Genomic DNA, 18,325 nt, shown 5'->3' with positions numbered 1-18,325 from the left:
CTAATGACGTCTGAGAAGTCGTTTCTAGTATATTTCTGGTGAATTGAAAATAGAAAAAGAATTTTTTCAACAAATTATTGTCCAAATATAAGCGTATTTTAGAAATATTTTAGTTTTTTTTATTGAAATTAATAATTTCCAAAGTGAATAAAACAAATTTTTTAACATGAGAGTTAAATTAAAATGAATTTTTTTTGTGTGGCTTCGAGTCGCCTGCCTACTGCATTTAAATGAAAAAAAGTTAGCCCCTTCTTATCATCTTCAGACAATTTTGGTAAATTATATAATAAGACTTTAAGTATATTTGGTTTGAAATCAAATATAATAATTTTAGTCCTATGTGTTCACTATCAATTAATTTAAGTGCTAAATTCATTATTTTCTTATTGAAAATTAGACTGAAATTGCAAAAAAGGCTTTTCTGTATCGTCGTCTCATTCAATATTTACATCAGAACGTTATAGACAAAATTTAAACAAAAATTGAATTCAATCAACCAATTAATTAGTTTATAAAGCGCTATTTTCGCGATGTTCATCAGCGCTCCTCAATGACTTTTGCAAACAGATGGGTCTTGAGATCCGCTCTGAACTTCGTAAGTGATGGAGAAATAGTCAGAAAAAGAAATAGAGAGTTCCAGAGAAAAGCGCCAGAAAAAGCAAATGCAGATTTAGCAAAAGGGTGTTTAATACGAGTTAAGAAGAAGTGAGAACATACCCCCACCAGACTACGAAATAAGACAGTATTAAAGATTCTGTGTAAAATAATTTATATTCTAATTTATTATTTTTCAAACCAAATGAACATAAAAGATCATAAATTTTTAAATTAAAAAAAATAATTCCATTACCGTCACAGGCCACAACGGCATTCATGAAAAATGCATCTAGAGTGGCACCATTGAGAGGAAATGTTTCAGATTTTTAACAAATACATTCAACAATTGATACGTTTCAAATAATGAATGAGTATTCTGATTAACATAAATGTCAACGGTGTGATGTGACGTGATATATGTGATGTGTGGTTTGATGTATCAGCGCCATCAGTGCATTTCTCGGAAAAACTTCATGTAAAACGCAGATCTCGTCTGAGTCAAGAGATTAAAATTTCACGTTGACCGGAGATTAAAATGTGACAACAACAGTGTGAATAAACTCGAAATAATTATCGGATAGACCGATGTGAGGTATCCAATGTCAACAACGTAGTATGATCTGGTGAATAATACAACTATTACCTACAGCTTCGTTAATCATCGTCATTTCATAAAAAAAAATTATGCGAATCTAAAAAGTAAAATATGAATTTTTTGACTTAATGTATGCGTTGGTAAATTTAAAAAATTTCTTAATTAATTTGTGTCAAATTTTTAAAGACGACGATGAATAAAAACTAAAAGAAGTCTTCAGTGTATATAAAGAGTTAACGGCTTCAATGATAAACGACGAAGTCCTAAAAACAAGAAAACATTAACCATATTCTGTTTATTAAAACTTAAATGCATCGCAGGTGGTCATTAAATATTAACATGTTGGTGTCCGAGTACGCATGGTTCACATTTTGCTGTCACCAAATTTTTGTTCATTATGTCCGTAGCGAGACGAGAAGGCCAAAAATTTCACGGTATATCTTGTCACGAAAAAATGGACTTAACCGGTGAAAGGCAATAAATTAGAATAAGGGAATGCATCCTATTTAATAAAACATATAACTTTCAATTTAAGAACTAATAAGATAATAAAATTAATGTAGGAAAGTCTAAATTGCGATATTTCTTTATTTTGGATTCGATGGAATTGGAGATTGGATGCATTATTTTCTAGTGACGTTCATTTTTTCAATGTGTTTGTACGTATGTTCATCAGCACTGCTTAGTTCTATCGCGCCAGATTGCTACTGTGGCTGCCAATAAATTCTTATTATAAAATATCTCTTTAATTTTCTCATCTTATTCATTGCAATACTTTTAAGTTAACGATATCCGTAAATATTATGTCTTTGGCGAAAATCTTTGCCAGTTTACAATTATACCTATTCTCAAATTAACTACGAACCAAACAATTTGCTTAAGGGCATTGGAGTATTCGTTAAAAAATGCTTCTTAAGTTTTATTTTTTGAACTAAAGATTTGGCAAACTTGTAAATGTGTACAAAAATATACATTAAAAACTATTCTTAAAAATTTTTCACCTTAAATTTCAAATATAATCAACAAAAGCATGGTCAATGCGCAAAATACCATAAGAAGTACGGAAGGACGCGTGAATATAAATGACAATCAACTGAACAAGCAAAATACAAATCAATGTATATTAGATGTTTACAGTTTTCAGACGGAGTACCCATCATCCTCGTACACACAGCTGACCGCAGTTAGATGCCAAGAGAAAATTTCATGCCCATACGAACACTTCTCTTTCTCTTTATTGCCACTTTGAGAATAAAATGAATTCTCGGCAAAATATAAAAGCTTGTTTGACGCAAACACGTGCTATCGTTAATATAATTCAACACTTCACACACGGGTCCACATAAACCAACGTACACCCACGCACACAAATAAATAAACACGCATACGTACACAGAACAACACGTACACACACGCAAAACGAGCAACTGAATATTCTCATGTCCTTCGATGATTTGAGCATACACACCCCACGGATTTCAACGATATTATTCCTGTCCAGCAAGCATTATTGAGCGAATTTATTGTTCGTCGCGCTTATACACACACCCGTAAGCAGACATACGCACGGTTATACGTTTTCAGATCATCGGTGCGTACTATCAATTCCTATTCATCTCTCTGCATACTAAGCGGAACATAGAAAAATACGCCATGCTAATCCAGAGAAAAATATTTACTAAGCATGTTTTGGAAAACCTAGCGCAACCCGCGCACATTCCAAACCAATGCACTACATCCATTTTGACCGACCGGTTCGACGCTAAATTAAAACGTCGAATTGAAAAACATACTCGCAAACAAAACACAAGTCGCTGAAAGCAGACTGTTTAAAATGCAGAACTGTTGGTCGTCGTACCGACGGAATTGTTTAATGGTATTTCGTCGCCCGCTAAATATTTACTTGCTTCCCATATAAGCCCTAACAACATCGTTTCAATGGTCGTAAAACGAATAGACACGCAGGCAGCCTTTATTTACAAGCACCGTGCACCAGACGACAGAACCCAGTTGGACGCATGAGAAATTATATTTAAGCGCAGAAGCGAGAAAATCGATCCATTGTTCGTCGAGTTGTGCTCGAAAACATCGCAGAAAACTAAATCACGATTCGAATCTACCCTCCATCACGGTTGAATTGAAAGCGACGGGATCCTACATTCTTCTCTTCCCATTTCTGCTGATAAACATTCAATTAAACATTAGCTGGTGAAGTTATTTCAAGTTAACAAGTTTGCGAATTAGCCGTTCACCGTGTTCGGCAAGTTGCAGATAGCTGGCAGAAAACATTACAAATAAAAATAGATTGCGTGCAGTGTACACAATTTTATTATTCACACGTATTAAACTGAGATTACACAAACCCAAGCGTCTATCATCAGGTACCCATACCTTAAATGACTAACAGTGAACCAACCATATTCGCACATTGAAACAGATGAGTTTAATAAATTAAACGCTGTTAAACAGCATTGAGCTATTTACATTGAATAAAGTTCATCGGCTCGGTCTTACAACATTAAAATAGCTAAACATGAAAATCCTAAGTGGCGCGTAAGTTACAAGCCTGTTTTATAAAATTAAATAATATAAAAACAAACGAAACGGAACAGTGGTATTGTAAACAAAAAGATGTTATAAACGACATGGCACTACTAGCTGGCATCAAATGCCATATTTCCTAAATAAATTCATTTAAAAATATTAGAGAAAAATAAATTACCCGGAATGCATGAACACTAAGCAATGAAATGTACAATAAAAACATCGAGGAGGTCTCCAGTTTTTATTTGCAATAAAATGGAGAAAAAGAATCATTTTATTCGAATAAATAAAAATCCATTATTTAACTTCTAAAAATTCAAAGTATACAGCATGTTATCATCTATGAATCGTAGTTCTTCCGTGCAAGAATAGTCACATGTTCATACCAGTAAAACTTTCATTAATAACAATTATTTAACATTAATCATATCCATGTATCATCTTCTATCATTATTAACATAATTCCAACAGGACATATGGTCAGCGATAGAATGACTGAAGGTAAATTGTAAGGAAAAATCACCCAATAATCCAAATTCAGAAACAATATCACTAAGAATTCTGTAGAAAATTCAATTGGCAAAACAAAATAAATTATTATTATGAATAAATTGAATAAAAATTATAAATCAAATTCATATTTTAAAAAAACAATTTAAATATAAAAATCAAATTATTGTGGTAATGAATCCACAATGTGCCTAACGACTCCAGGTTCTCCCAAACTGCAACACAATCATTCCACATCAAAGCACACCATCAAAATTTGACCCATGTAAACGGTTTAACTTTTTGACCTTACAATGCAGCAACCCGGGCCATTGTGACCTCCGTTGTTAGATTAGTTTGTTCATTCCAATGTTATAATTGTATATTTTAAAATTTAGGGACGAAAACAAAGATTTTTTTCGTACATAATTTTTTTTTAAATAAAAAAAAAACAATATGAAAAAAAATGTTCAAAGGCACTTGTAAAGAAGACAAAAAATAAAGTACCAAAGAGTAAAAGTCAATATGGACAATTTCTTTAAAACTTAGAAGCAAGGCCAATACAGACCAACAAATATTGAAAGGAAAAATATTCAATTTAAAAAATTATGCAGGACAAATGTTAAGTCCAAAATCCAAAACAACGAACAAGAGAAGCATATGAAAGACTCAAGATGTTTAAAACTGAACATTTGTAGCACCGGTAAATAAATCCAACTTACATACATACATGCAAGCATGTGTATTGTACTAGAACAAAAATATCCGTCAATCTATATTAAAACGTTCAAATCTGGCGGCAAACTACTGATATATTAAAATTAAACAGCGTTAAAATTGACTAATACAGATATCAATAACTTTCCTAAGCACATATATAGCACGATATTTCAAGGTTGATTTCAAGTTCATGATTTTTTGGAACTTAAAACAAGATGTTAATTCACTGATAGCAATTACATCCTGCCAAAATCAGTAACATAATAAAATAAAGGCCTTAGTAAATAATCCTAATTGATATAAACCAGTGGCAGACGTTAATCAATTACAGCCATTAAATAAGGATTATATCAAATTAATAAATAAATATCCCAAAACAACTTTTTCTCATAAATTTTCCTAACTAGAAACTGTCACTTGCAAATAAAAATATAGATCTATTAAACTTGCATCACATCACGATAAAAATACAATAAAAAGGTATTTAGTTAGCCAGGAAGGCAAATAGATCTCTCACAAAAGTGAGGCTTTAATCAGAAATGAAGCTAGTGTCAGTTCAATTCCTAGAGATAAAAATAACTATATATGCAAACAAGAATAAATATATACTTAACATGACAAATTATATTAGATAGAGATCAGGGAATGTGAAATGTGCCTGCTTTTATTTGTGAATTTATTTTTCCAGTTTTTGTGAATTTATTTTTCCAGTTTATTAGCAAGCAAGAAGAAATCTAATCTGTGAATGAGCATTTTATTTAAATACATTTAGGCCTCCTCTCCTTAGTTTAATGAATTTTCTAAATTCATCAATTTGAACATTTAATATGAATTAAATTAACCACAGGCAGATTATTACCACAATCCCACTAATCCTTAATTACCATATTGCCAAAACCTAAATATATATTTATGTAAACCATGTTCAAGTGAACCACCAAGGCCACAAGCGTGCCACAGCAAAGAAAATCTGGCCAATCCACACACAAACACAACATAGACAGATGCAGACAGACACAATCACACACACACACACTCACACATAGAGATTTAGAACATGAACTAACCAAAGACATGGTGGTTACTGCCCTTGTGGCATACCAGCAGCTTGCATGACAGCAGCTGCCTGATGGTGCAGACCTTGTGCTCTGTAGTACTCTGCCCAAGCCAGGCTGTAGTCTGGCTGTCCAGTTTGGGGGTTGATAGCTGTCGATGAAGAACAATTATATGGGTAAAATTAGGCAACCTTCACCTCCTAATAACGTAATATGTATAAACACTGCAGGCATTCAAATAATCCTTGTAAAAAAACTAATAATTTTACCTTAAATCTAAAAACTACATTATTTTTATACAACATAAATTTCTTTCTCTCTCTCTCTCTCTCTCACACACACACACACACAAACTCGCTGAGCTTCCTAATAGACACTCACTTGGTTGTGGCTGAGCAGCAGCAGGAACAGGAGCTGCAGCAGCTAGAACTTGTGTTGTAGCGTATGCCACTTGAGTATGCCCCCCCTGCACAGCTGGGGCTGCTTGGATGGCCTGCACTTGCGGTACAGTAGCTTGCTGACCAGCAGCTGGCTGGATGCTGGCCGGTTGCTGACCACCGTACAACTGAGCGTAGTAAGCTGCCCAAGCTGCTGCATTTGGATCAGCTCCCTTTGCTGTTTGTTGATTAAAAAAAGGGTTCTCATTGAATAATGTCACTCCCACACACAAGCAACATTTAAATAAATAAAGGTTGTGAAATACAAAACTACATACAAGCCACAAAAGTATTTAGATAATTCAAAGTGACTAATTTGCATTCAAGTCAAATAAGTTACTACTATGCTAATCATGTATATTACAAAAGTAAACACATAGCATTTATAAAAATAATAGACAACACATCGAAGGTGATATAGAATACAAAGCAGAACATCAATATAACATAACAATATAATAAATCATATAATAAATCAACATATTCAACATAGACACAGTTGTAAACTTACTAGGATCCACATAAACAGCAGCAGGCTGCTGTTGTTGCTGAGGTGGTTGCTGAGGCTGCTGCTGTCCATAGGGTACAGCACCGGCAGCCCCTGCAGGGGCTAGTGGTGTGGGCTGTTGGGCATAGGTCGCACCGGCAGGCTGAGCTGGTGCAGCACTGACATACTGTGCCTGTGGCACTGGAGCGTTGTACATGGGTTGGTTGGGCACGAGAACTTGTGCTTGAGCTGGGAACGGAGCTACTAACGCACCTGGTGGACCCTGCATACTGTTTGATTGTCCATTTGTGTGTTGTTTGTCAGTTGCATGCTTGCTATCACCGAGGTTTTGTTAAAATAATTTGTAAAAGTTAATTACGCATATATATATAGATAGATAGTTAAATAGATGCATAAATATATAGTTAAAAAGTAGGTAGATATATTTTAATTGCTTAACACAGACTCAGTATAGCGACATTTGTTATGATCAAAATGTACTGGTGTATAATTATAATAGCACCAGTACACATCACAAGTGGCTTAGGAAAAATCATCATTCGTCTGTGATACATGAATATACGAACACCATTCATCATGTCCGAGAGTGCGTGACCACAACAAACACACAGCATCACGACATGATTTAGACACACCTTAATTTTTAACAGAGATTCATATATTACATACATTTGGATAGACATGCATTTCTAAACAGAAAAGCATCTTTTATCAACAACGAATTCCCACTAATTGTCATTAGCAATTATTAATGATAATTACCAGCGATAAAAGTAAAGACTTCATGGCTAAAGAGACACAGACTGAGTGTAGCAACATTTTGCTACGATCAGGTTGTTTGACAGTTCATTGCAATAACAATCATTCCAATGATACAATAAACATGATTTTATCTCAATGTAAGACATTTAAGCTGCAGTTACCCAATCCAATCAAACATATTTACCACTGAATCATTTTGGATAAACTAAACAATAACTCAGACTCAGTATAGCGACATTTAGTTATGATCACGTTGTACAGACTGCATTAATATTATAATGCAAAACCATACATGTCACTAGTGACATTAGAACAGCCATCATCTGTCTGAGATCAACAATAAATAAACATGCAGGATATAATTTTATATTATAATCTAACAGGTATACATTTACAAATGCACGAATGCACAAACAATACGCACACACACAAATAAATAAATACTTCAGAGGGGCATAGGGAGACATCATAGGAGGTCCACCCTGCAATCCACCAAACACTGGTCCACCAACCATCGGAGGCTATACGAATAAATTTTACATACATTATTTATAAACACATGTAAAGATATTCAAGAAGATTTTTCAACCATTGCAATAACAACGTCACATATAACATAATATAATGATATACTACAGACACCAAGATAAAATTAAAAATTAAAGGTGACAAAAGTCATAATGAGCACATAATGTGATTGGTTCAGTATAGCGTATAATATACAATCACATGGGATCATTTAAGTTCTCATGTTTTATCCTCATCACCATCATCATTATTGTCATCATTTCACCACTTTATAATTATAATTATAAACATTAACAAGAAGATTACTACAACTACCTCACTACTACACTCAAATAGAAATCCTCAGACCAATTAATAATAATAAAAAACTGATAAACAATAAATAACAAAAAAATGAATAAGAAACACAAATTAAAAAACATAATAACCAATCAACAAAATGAACAGTAGAGATGAGAAAAAGGAGTTGAGAGAAAGGGACAAAAAACGGAACCAACCCCTGTTACTAGTCCTGCCTTCTCGTTGATCAGCTGAATGCAGTGCTGTACCTGCTCCGGTGTTCCCTGTATTCTGAACCTCTTCGTGTTGGGGTCGGCGTTTGCGTTGTTCTGATCACGAACCAGTTCCGCGTGAGCTCCGGAGATGCGATTGATCTCTTTAATGTTCTCGCCACCTATTGATGTGCGATGTATGTTTGTATGTTATTATGTATTCATGGATAAAATTAAGGATTCATGAATGTATAAATGCATGTGTGTACACCATAAATGTGCAGTTGTGATTTGTGCTATGTGCAATTCTCATTTTCAAAGCACTGATTTAAAAATAGGGTTAGAAAATATATAAAATACTGCTTTAAAATTAATACAGTTGGTCCAGGGTAAAACAGTCACAATACAAATAATTGTGGCCAACCTTTTCCAATGACCAATCCACACTTGTCAGTCGGTATCGGATGTATCATGCCATTTGGGAATGGTGCATTTCCAAAGGGGGTTGCAAAGGGAACGCCGCCCCCTCCACCACCCATGCCACCTCCATTCTGACGATTCTGTAAAATTAAGAATATCCAAAATGGAGAAATCACTTTAGATTTTTTGAATGTTAAAAACATCACCACCCGACACACACACACACACTCACAATATTCAGCATGAATATTCACACAAACAACATACCATCCCAGTTTTGATGAGATCGTGTATGAGGTTGACAGCAATGTCATTGCTCTGCTTATGCCCATACACATGGCATATCCTGTTTGGACCATTGTCATCTATGTCGTCCGGTCGGAATTGAACCTGTGTAAACAGAAACCATCATGAAATTATCAACAGATACAGCAACAACCACAAAGATGATGATGACTTCTAATTTCTCCATGTCAATACATCATCACCTAATTACTGCAATTTTAATAATCAGTAACTCAATTGTTAAACATTTTTGTCACCCCACACACACGCGCATAAAAACACACACACAGAAACAAACTTCACACTTACCTTGGCCCCAGATTCTTCTTGTATTTTCTTGATCATTTCACCACCCTTCCCGATGACAATTCCAACAAGACCACGAGGAACCGGAATCTGGGAGTGTCAGTTAACGCAGGATGAAAGGAAATCATTACTTTCTAATTATCCAATTACCCAGGGCATTAATTTAGCACTATAAATCTCACTTAAATTAAAAGAAGATAAAAAACTAATAGAGTAAGTATATACATTACACTTTTCAAACTTAAATGCAGTCCATTTACTTCTACCAGAAGTAATTAAATTAATCCCATTAACTCTAATGCAATTTAAACGAATTACACAATGAGTGTGAGAGTGAAGAAATTGAAATAAACAAACAAACCTCAATGTTGTGCTTGGAGCCACCAGCACCACCATGGTAGCCGCCAGCACCGCCTCCCATGGCTCCACCCATGCCTCCTGGCCTGGTATTCCCAGCATTCTGCTGAAAGTTCACGTGTTTATATTTTAAAAAATAATATTCGTACAATAAAAATAATATATATATACTTATACACACACACACATGTGTGTGTGTTTGTGTAGCCAAATGAAAGTAAAAGTCTTGATTGACTTGGAATTACAAAAAGTTGACATCTTATTCTTTTAGAATAATTTCATTAATACCGTGGTTACAAAATTCAGACAAGCCATATTTTGCCAGCCATTCACAAGTACATTATCAACAATCAACACTTGAAGATGATGGAGCCACTTTATCAAATAATTTGGCAACCATTTCAAAATTTGTCTTAATTTTTATCAGGTCACGACATCATTAACTAGAGCTGACTTGAGATATAGAGAAAACAAATCAACCAATCACCTTATCGTGTTCATTCAACAGTTCCATGACCATCTCCCTGGCCTTCTGACAGCCGAGTTTGTTGCCTGATATGCGTAGTGGCTTCTCATAATCGGACGGCTGGGTCGAGTCCTGTATGACCGCTACTTTTACCCCGCTTCTCTCCTGTTGTGTTTTGTGTGTTTGTGTACATTCATACGTGTGTTATGTGTTAATTGTAGCGTTTTTACATTTACATCTGTCAAATGAGAACAAACACTAGCTACTGTTTTGAATCAACTAACAACTAAACAACCAATCAATCGAATGAATGGATAAATCATACACCAATCCAATCATTAGAAACAACAAACAAACCCATCTGCCAATCAATCAAGCAGACAACTCTTAACCCACTCTTAATGAATCATGCAACCAACCAATACAAACCTGCAGCTGTTTAATAGTATCTCCATTCTTGCCAATGATCAATCCAACTTTGTTTCCGGGTATCATGATCTCCAGGGCAACCTCGTCGCCGCCCAATGATATCAATTGATTCTTTAGTATCACATCGTCTATTATCTTCTTCGCTTTCCTTTAACATAGTAAGAGTAATCAATTAAACTACTTAAAGTGTTGGTGCCATACAGACTGATCACTTACATTTTATGTAGTTTAGGTGCATTAAAACAACAAGAATATTTAATTAGAATCATAATAGTTGTCAGTACAATTTGTAACTCTAATCAATGTTACTACATTGAAAACCTCACGAAACTAATTTGCATATGTTATGTAACAATACAAGTCATTGATTGAAAAACTTGGTGATAAATATATTCACTTTAATACGTGGTTCAGAATAGCGTATAATATACAATCACCATTTTGATCATTGATTTGATATGTTATCCTCATAACCACATGTATACAAGATGAATAAACGTACAAGATGCATAAACATACAAGAATAAACAGAAATGCAGAACACATACCAAGATCTAGTTAGTAAACACCATAGCAGAAAAACAAAGACCAAACATCATTAATTCACGACCAACACTGTTGTTATAATTACAACTAACCAATGCTGCTGCTGCTGCTGCCAAACATGAAATACTTGCGCGTAAACAACATGGACATACACATGCAAATACAAACAAACACACAAAGTATGGGCATAAAAATCCTCAGAAAAAAATTTCCAATCAGTTACTCACATTACTCCGACAGCAGGACCAGACAACATGCACTGTCTTTGCGGACCGCCGGCATCTGCAATGTAATGACACGTAATTTTATATATATAAAAGTTATATCATGTATTTTATATATACAAGTTATAGGATGTAAATACACTGTATTACACTGCACAAGGTAATTAACCAAACAATCAATCAGCTAACCAGGAGCAAATTGTACTTTGCATTGACACTCATTCTGTATACTCGTTATTTGTTCACCGCCTTTGCCAATTACTGTAAAGAAACAGGGCATTACAAAAAAATAGGTGGACATACTTTTCAATCAATCAAAAGTAAAAGTATTAAATCAAAAAAGTATCAATCAATCAATTGATTGATTGATACTTTTGGTGAATTTTAACCATCAACAAATATTGATAAAGTAATCCACATTGAAATCTAAAGTAACCATATTTAGTATGCCATGTTAGTATATGTTATGAAAAGCAGTCAGTGATGCAGTCAAATTTTTTTAAAAATCTTTAAAAATCAGCATAAAATATAAAAATAAATAATCAACGGAATGAAAAAAAAAAACAAGAGATGATTACTAACACAATCCAACCATCCTGTCAGGTACGAGTATATGTTCAGTGACGAATCCTTGTGGCGCAGAATTTGGATTGCCCATCATGGGCATCTGTGGTTGTTGTTGTAGCTGCCCTGGATGTTGTTGCGGTGGCATCTGTGGTGGCTGCTGTGGTTGCATCTGTGGCTGGTGCAATATCGGTACTTTGGCTGGCTTCCTACAAAATAATTTGACAAAAATGTTACCCTTAATGTACATTATAATTTTTGTAACAGCCCTATTCTTAAACTTTAAAAATTAAATCAATCAGAAACATGATGATGGCAGCATAAGAAATCATTTGCACAATAATATAAATGAAAACATTATATATGAAAGATGTTACAAAGTCTCCAACCTCATGTCCACATTGTTACCTGGTGAATTAAAATTAAAATAATGAGTAAATAAATATTTGAAATGTAGATAGGATAAAACAGTTATAACTTAGATTGTAAACAATTTATAAATAATTATAAATAATATAATTACAAAAACAATTATAAATAATTAAGCTAATAAAATACAAACAATACATGATAAAGAAATGATAAAAAACTTACTATCAGCTGACATAGCTATCTTTTTAGTTTCTGGCTGATATTCTGAAATATAATAAATGGGGAAAAGATATAATAAATGACATTTTAATACTGGTCAACCAGTCATTGGTCATTCATACATGTAATAGTGAAATCACTGGCAACCGTTTGAACAAGTCAGACAAATATTTAACAATGATGTCGACTGGATGGCATAAGCACTAAACTGGTGGCAATTTTAGACCGAAATTTTTTGGCCCCAATACAACACTTACAACTTCCATAAACTTTTCTGACATTACAAAAGTTTACTGATGCTGTTTATTAAAAATAAAGTGAAACGATAACGACGATTGATGTTGATAATTCATAATCAGAAATATTTTTTTCCAAAACAATGAACCTGAATTTCCTTCAAAAGATCGTTTTAATCCACTAAGCTCTTCTCCAGTTTTCAAATTATTCTGCTAAAAAAATCAACATATTAAATATCAATATAATTAAATAAGGATAAGATAATCAAAATCTTTGATTGGCAAAGTATAGGGTAATCCAAAAAATTATAAACAAAGAGTTAAAACAAATTTATGTATATTTAGCTCTTCCACGTTCTTGTTTTGTTGTAACATAATAAATAAATCTTATTTAAAAGCAGTCCTGAGCATGACATAAAACTGCATCCACGCCGCCTTGCATGCTTTTGAGCAAAAGGCTAGACCCGCTACTTATAACTAGTGGTTGTCGTCAGAATGGGTATCCGGATGTAAAAAATTTCCCCAAAATTATTCTATGCCATCACAAAACAACTAATCGCCTAATTTGGTGCAAAAAATTGATGGCAAAGAAAACAACGTCCTACCTCAGGAGAACTGGGTCTCTGGATGCTAAACGAAGATTATTTAAAAACATAATTTTTAATTTCTTCTTGTCGAGCAAAATATTGAATATTTAAAGTGCAGTTTTTAATTTCTCATCTTTTTAAAATGTTATTTATTTGTAAATAAAAAATTTATTTAATTCATATTTCAGTGTTAAAAAATTTATAATTCATGAATGCAAGCCAAAACTATTTTTCATTAGTTCATGAATTTAATAACTATAAAAATTAATTTGATTTTGTTGATTGATTGATCTTGATTTATTTTAATAATGAAATAGATTAGCATTTTATTTTAAAAATAATGAACGCGAGCCACTTTTAAAATATTTGACATGAATAACAAATAAAAATGATTGCAAGAATTTCTTTTTTATTACAAAATGTTTGGTTTGGTCAATCAACTGGTAATCTTTTCGAATGGAATTTCCCAGTACCGACATAAGAATTTGCCGATTAGCTAAACGTGCTCGCCGCGCGAAGTTCCGCCAACAATCAGCACTCATTGCAATGACCGCCATTTTAAAAAAAATTTGATGCGTAAGTACGAGGCGAATGGTTCTCAAAAATAAAAATATCATTACAATTACATTAAAAAAGAATCATCTATTTTAAAAAATAACATAAAAACCCACATCACGCTGTATATTTTCTGAAAAGTTATCTTTGTTCGTCGACAAACCATCTTCACTCGCCATTTTGAAATTGCCGGAAACACAAAGAAATAGCAAAGATTCTAATAATCTGTTTATCGTAGCGCGTCAGAGAAATTTAACAAGCTCATGAGTTCCATATCTCATAGGCGTTATATATATATATACTGTAATCAAAGATATAAAAAACAGCTGAATGAATTTGACACTTTCATTATCATCTTTATTCTTTATAGTACAAGTTCTATAAAACGCAGAGCTGCTTACACGTTATTCTTTAAAATTAAACCATCGTGGAACAAAGGATGTACAAAGTCAACACCGTACGACGCACATGCACATTTCGCATGCAAGCGCTAGTACCTTTAGTACCTTACGCGTATGATGGTCCTTAAGTTTAGGAAAGACTGTACATAATAGCACCTCGAGACATGGCACTTCAACCGACTGTGCTGACTTGGTGACCTATACTTAATAAATTTTAATTTCATGACATCCAACTTTATAACATCAATTATAGTTTACGTATGTGAGCAACATCAGTTTGTAAATGTGACATGGGTATCAAAAGAAGGATAGCAGTGGGGAAAGATGCATATTCTAAAATGAAAAACTTCAACATCAACAGTAAAATCAGAATATCAACAAAATTAAAACTGTTAGGGTGTTACATTTTTCCTGTGCTAACTTACGGCTCTGAGTCCTGGACAATTTCTAACAAAAAAATGGGAAAAACGATTAACGCTGCTGATATTTGGTTTTTGAAAAGAATTGTGAAAATTATTTGGACCTCTCATACTTCGAATGAAAATGTATTAAAATAGTCCGGTTATGAAAAGAGGAAATTACTACAGATAACCCGACGGGGCAGTTAAAGTTTTTTAGTCACATCATGCGGAAGCAAAGAATGGAAAATTTAATAACTACTGGAAAGATAGCAGGGAAGTGATCGCGGTGAAGTCGTGAAGTCCCAGTATCACTTATTGAATATCACCACATTTCAACTCTTAGTGTTTAACGGGTTTTGTGAAGGTCGATGGCCGCCAATGTCCTGAAAGGATAAGGCGCAAGAAAAAAGAAGAAGATGTGAGTAACAGCATATTCCTGATATTACGGACCATTTTAGACAAATAACGGACCATTATAGACTAATAATGGACCATTATAGACTCACAACGGGTCATTATAAACAGCTATTTAACATCGTTTCGCAAAAATCTGTCATAATGAACTAGAATACCATGAAATTCCCAAACATATGTTATAAGGAATATCGAACGTTTCGCACTGCGTGCAGTATGATGAATTCCATTTCCAACATTAACTAAATTTGAAACGTTTAACGCCGAAACATTTCTTAGCTTACTTCACTAAGGAAACATAATTAAAAATTTACAAAGTTAAAAGTACCATGTATTTCTAATTTACGCACAAATAAAAATAAATAAATAAAATTATCTACTAGAAAATGAAAAAAATTATGAAAAACAATTACAATAAAGGCCTAATTAAGCCATACAAATATTTTTACACTATTATTATTATTAACATTAATATTATGTGATAAGAGGAATAATAATAATATACATAACTATGACAATGATGCTATTAATAACACTAGAAATAGAAAAATATGGTATGACAATACAATAGCAAAATGATAATTCAATTATTTAGACAAAAATAAAAATAAATTATATTACATACAAATCAAGCGCAGATGGATCAAGATATTATATATATATATATATATATATATATATATATATATATATTTCAAGATAGTTATATATATATATATATAGATATCAGGATAGGCCAGAATATATAATTATATATAAGTATAATTGAATCACCCATAAGTTCGGAAATCTCATATATATATATATATATATATATATATATATATATAATCTGTACAAAATAAATATAATTTGCATATTTAGATGATAAAAAATAAATGAATGAATAAATGAATGAATAATTGAATGAAAGATCGAAGGATTGAATGAATAAATGAATGAATTAAAGAACGAATGAACGAATATGTCATTGGGTAGATTGAAAAGGGACAAATTAAAAATAAACCAAACACAAATTTTGGAATCAAAAGAAATTAATAATAATAAAAGTGTAATGATAATAATAACAACAAATAGTAATAATAATAATAACAATTAAACACATAACAATAACCACAATAATAAAATATAGATAATAATATAAAATAATTATTTCCATTATAAAATATAATTGCATTTAGCTGCTATCAAATAACTTTTATTAATGTATCGTAAAAAACTGAATTAGTCAAAGGAGGCATAATGCATAATGAATGGAATAAATATAAAAAATGAATGAATGAATGGACGAATGAATGAATGAATGAATGAATGCGTGAATGAATAAGGGAAAAATAAAATTATTGAATAAATGAATAAATATAATAATTGATCCGCTATAAGATGAACATTTTTCTGAACAAAATAATTTGTGCGTGAAGTGAACAGCTCAAAACTAAGTACAAAGAAAAATAGCATTTTTTTTCAATAATAATAAATTAAATAATGATTATTACTTGAAGAAAAAAACTTGAAAAATTAGTAAATATATAAAGTAATTAATATATTTAATCAACTAATTGGACGATATATATAATGAGCACAATAGAAAAAACAAAAATAAATAAATGAACACAAGTGAAAACAAAACTTAAACCAAAAACTGATTGGAACGGTAGCACGATAAAATGTGATACATATATATATATATATATATAATGGGCGAGTTCAAATGATGATGACGATGGTTGTTGTAGTTGGTATATATAATGTGGAAACACGTGGCGTTGAAACCAACAAGATTATTTGAGGGTGATCAATAGTGCGGCTCTTTCCTGCTGCCATACCTTTAAAAAAGGTGAAATCCATACCGTCCAAGAGAGTGAAATCCCTATTTTCCAAAAAGGGTGAAGCCTCTTCTTTCAAAATAAAAGGTGAAACCCCTATTTACCTTCAGAAAACGGGTGAAAGAAATCTCAATCTGACGACTCCCAACCATCTGGCAACATCGTTTCGTCTATTTTTGTATCTTCTGGTCTAGCTAAGCCGTTCATTTGAATGAAGAAGCTAGTTTCTGGTCACGGAATCTTGCTAATTCTGTTATCTTGCTCTATTTTGACCAGTAATTTTCTGACACATCATGTACCCCGTGTTATACTCTTTCGCCTGAGGATGTGTATTTCAGCTACCAACGAATCGTTTCACATTATTGACTATTCCCATAAAAAAAATAAATAAAAATACCACTGAGTTTGCCATTTCCCATCTTGCTAAATGTGTCGATGTTAAGTATTCTGATAAAAGTTTACCAAAAAGAGACAGTCCAGAACCGGATAATACGGGAATTAGTAAGTAGATAGACATTTAACCGCAACATGTGCAAGCAGCAAACGTGATTTGGACCCATTGCGTCCCAATTTACAATATTTATATTTAGTTTTGGGAGCGCTTTTGAAAAAAAAATGTTTATAATAATAACAACGTTACATTAACAACGGCAGCTAGAACAACATATTTACGTAACACAACAATCACAAAACAGTACCAATAAAAGAGTAGTCGCATACACACCCACGTATCTCGTGTCTGTTGCCTAATAATGATAATAACCAATTGTGAATTTAAAAAAATCTAATGAAGAGAAACAACACCACTGAATTTTAGACTGAAACCTTGAATCACATTATCCGAACACATTCCTCTCATTATAAATTTTACTGGAAAGGAAGGGCGATAATGACGTCATGCATATAGTTTAGCAAATGATTTTCAGGTCAAGGTTAAGTTCAAGTGCTATAGTTCAATTCCTAAACTAAAATTGCATAAACGAAATGGTCT

The 18,325-nt window shown here is 32.8% G+C and overlaps 2 protein-coding genes across 2 annotated transcripts; one reads left to right on the top strand and one right to left on the bottom strand.

Annotated features, from left to right (window-relative positions):
- Positions 1 to 550: 550 nt before the first annotated feature.
- HELRODRAFT_177776 (hypothetical protein) lies at positions 551 to 3,404 on the top strand (the record flags this gene model as incomplete). The annotated part of the gene is made up of 5 exons (XM_009025928.1): positions 551 to 705; positions 1,513 to 1,626; positions 2,222 to 2,375; positions 2,777 to 2,946; positions 3,158 to 3,404. 5 exons carry the CDS (start codon positions 551 to 553, stop codon positions 3,402 to 3,404), a joined length of 840 nt encoding a protein of 279 aa, XP_009024176.1.
- A 1,264-nt stretch (positions 3,405 to 4,668) lies between these two features.
- On the bottom strand, positions 4,669 to 12,039 carry HELRODRAFT_114122 (hypothetical protein; the record flags this gene model as incomplete). Its single annotated transcript, XM_009025927.1, has 14 exons — positions 4,669 to 5,684; positions 6,013 to 6,149; positions 6,382 to 6,615; positions 6,949 to 7,214; positions 8,152 to 8,228; positions 8,733 to 8,908; positions 9,151 to 9,286; positions 9,414 to 9,536; positions 9,741 to 9,827; positions 10,099 to 10,200; positions 10,582 to 10,725; positions 10,990 to 11,137; positions 11,763 to 11,817; positions 11,949 to 12,039. The coding sequence occupies 14 exons, from the start codon at positions 12,037 to 12,039 to the stop codon at positions 5,661 to 5,663; spliced, it is 1,800 nt and encodes a 599-aa protein (XP_009024175.1). The 3' UTR covers positions 4,669 to 5,660.
- Positions 12,040 to 18,325: the final 6,286 nt, after the last annotated feature.

The sequence above is a fragment of the Helobdella robusta genome (assembly GCF_000326865.2).
Source record: "Helobdella robusta unplaced genomic scaffold HELROscaffold_44, whole genome shotgun sequence".
Classification (NCBI taxonomy): Eukaryota; Metazoa; Annelida; class Clitellata; order Rhynchobdellida; family Glossiphoniidae; genus Helobdella; species Helobdella robusta.
This window is presented reverse-complemented; position numbering and strand designations above follow the sequence as displayed.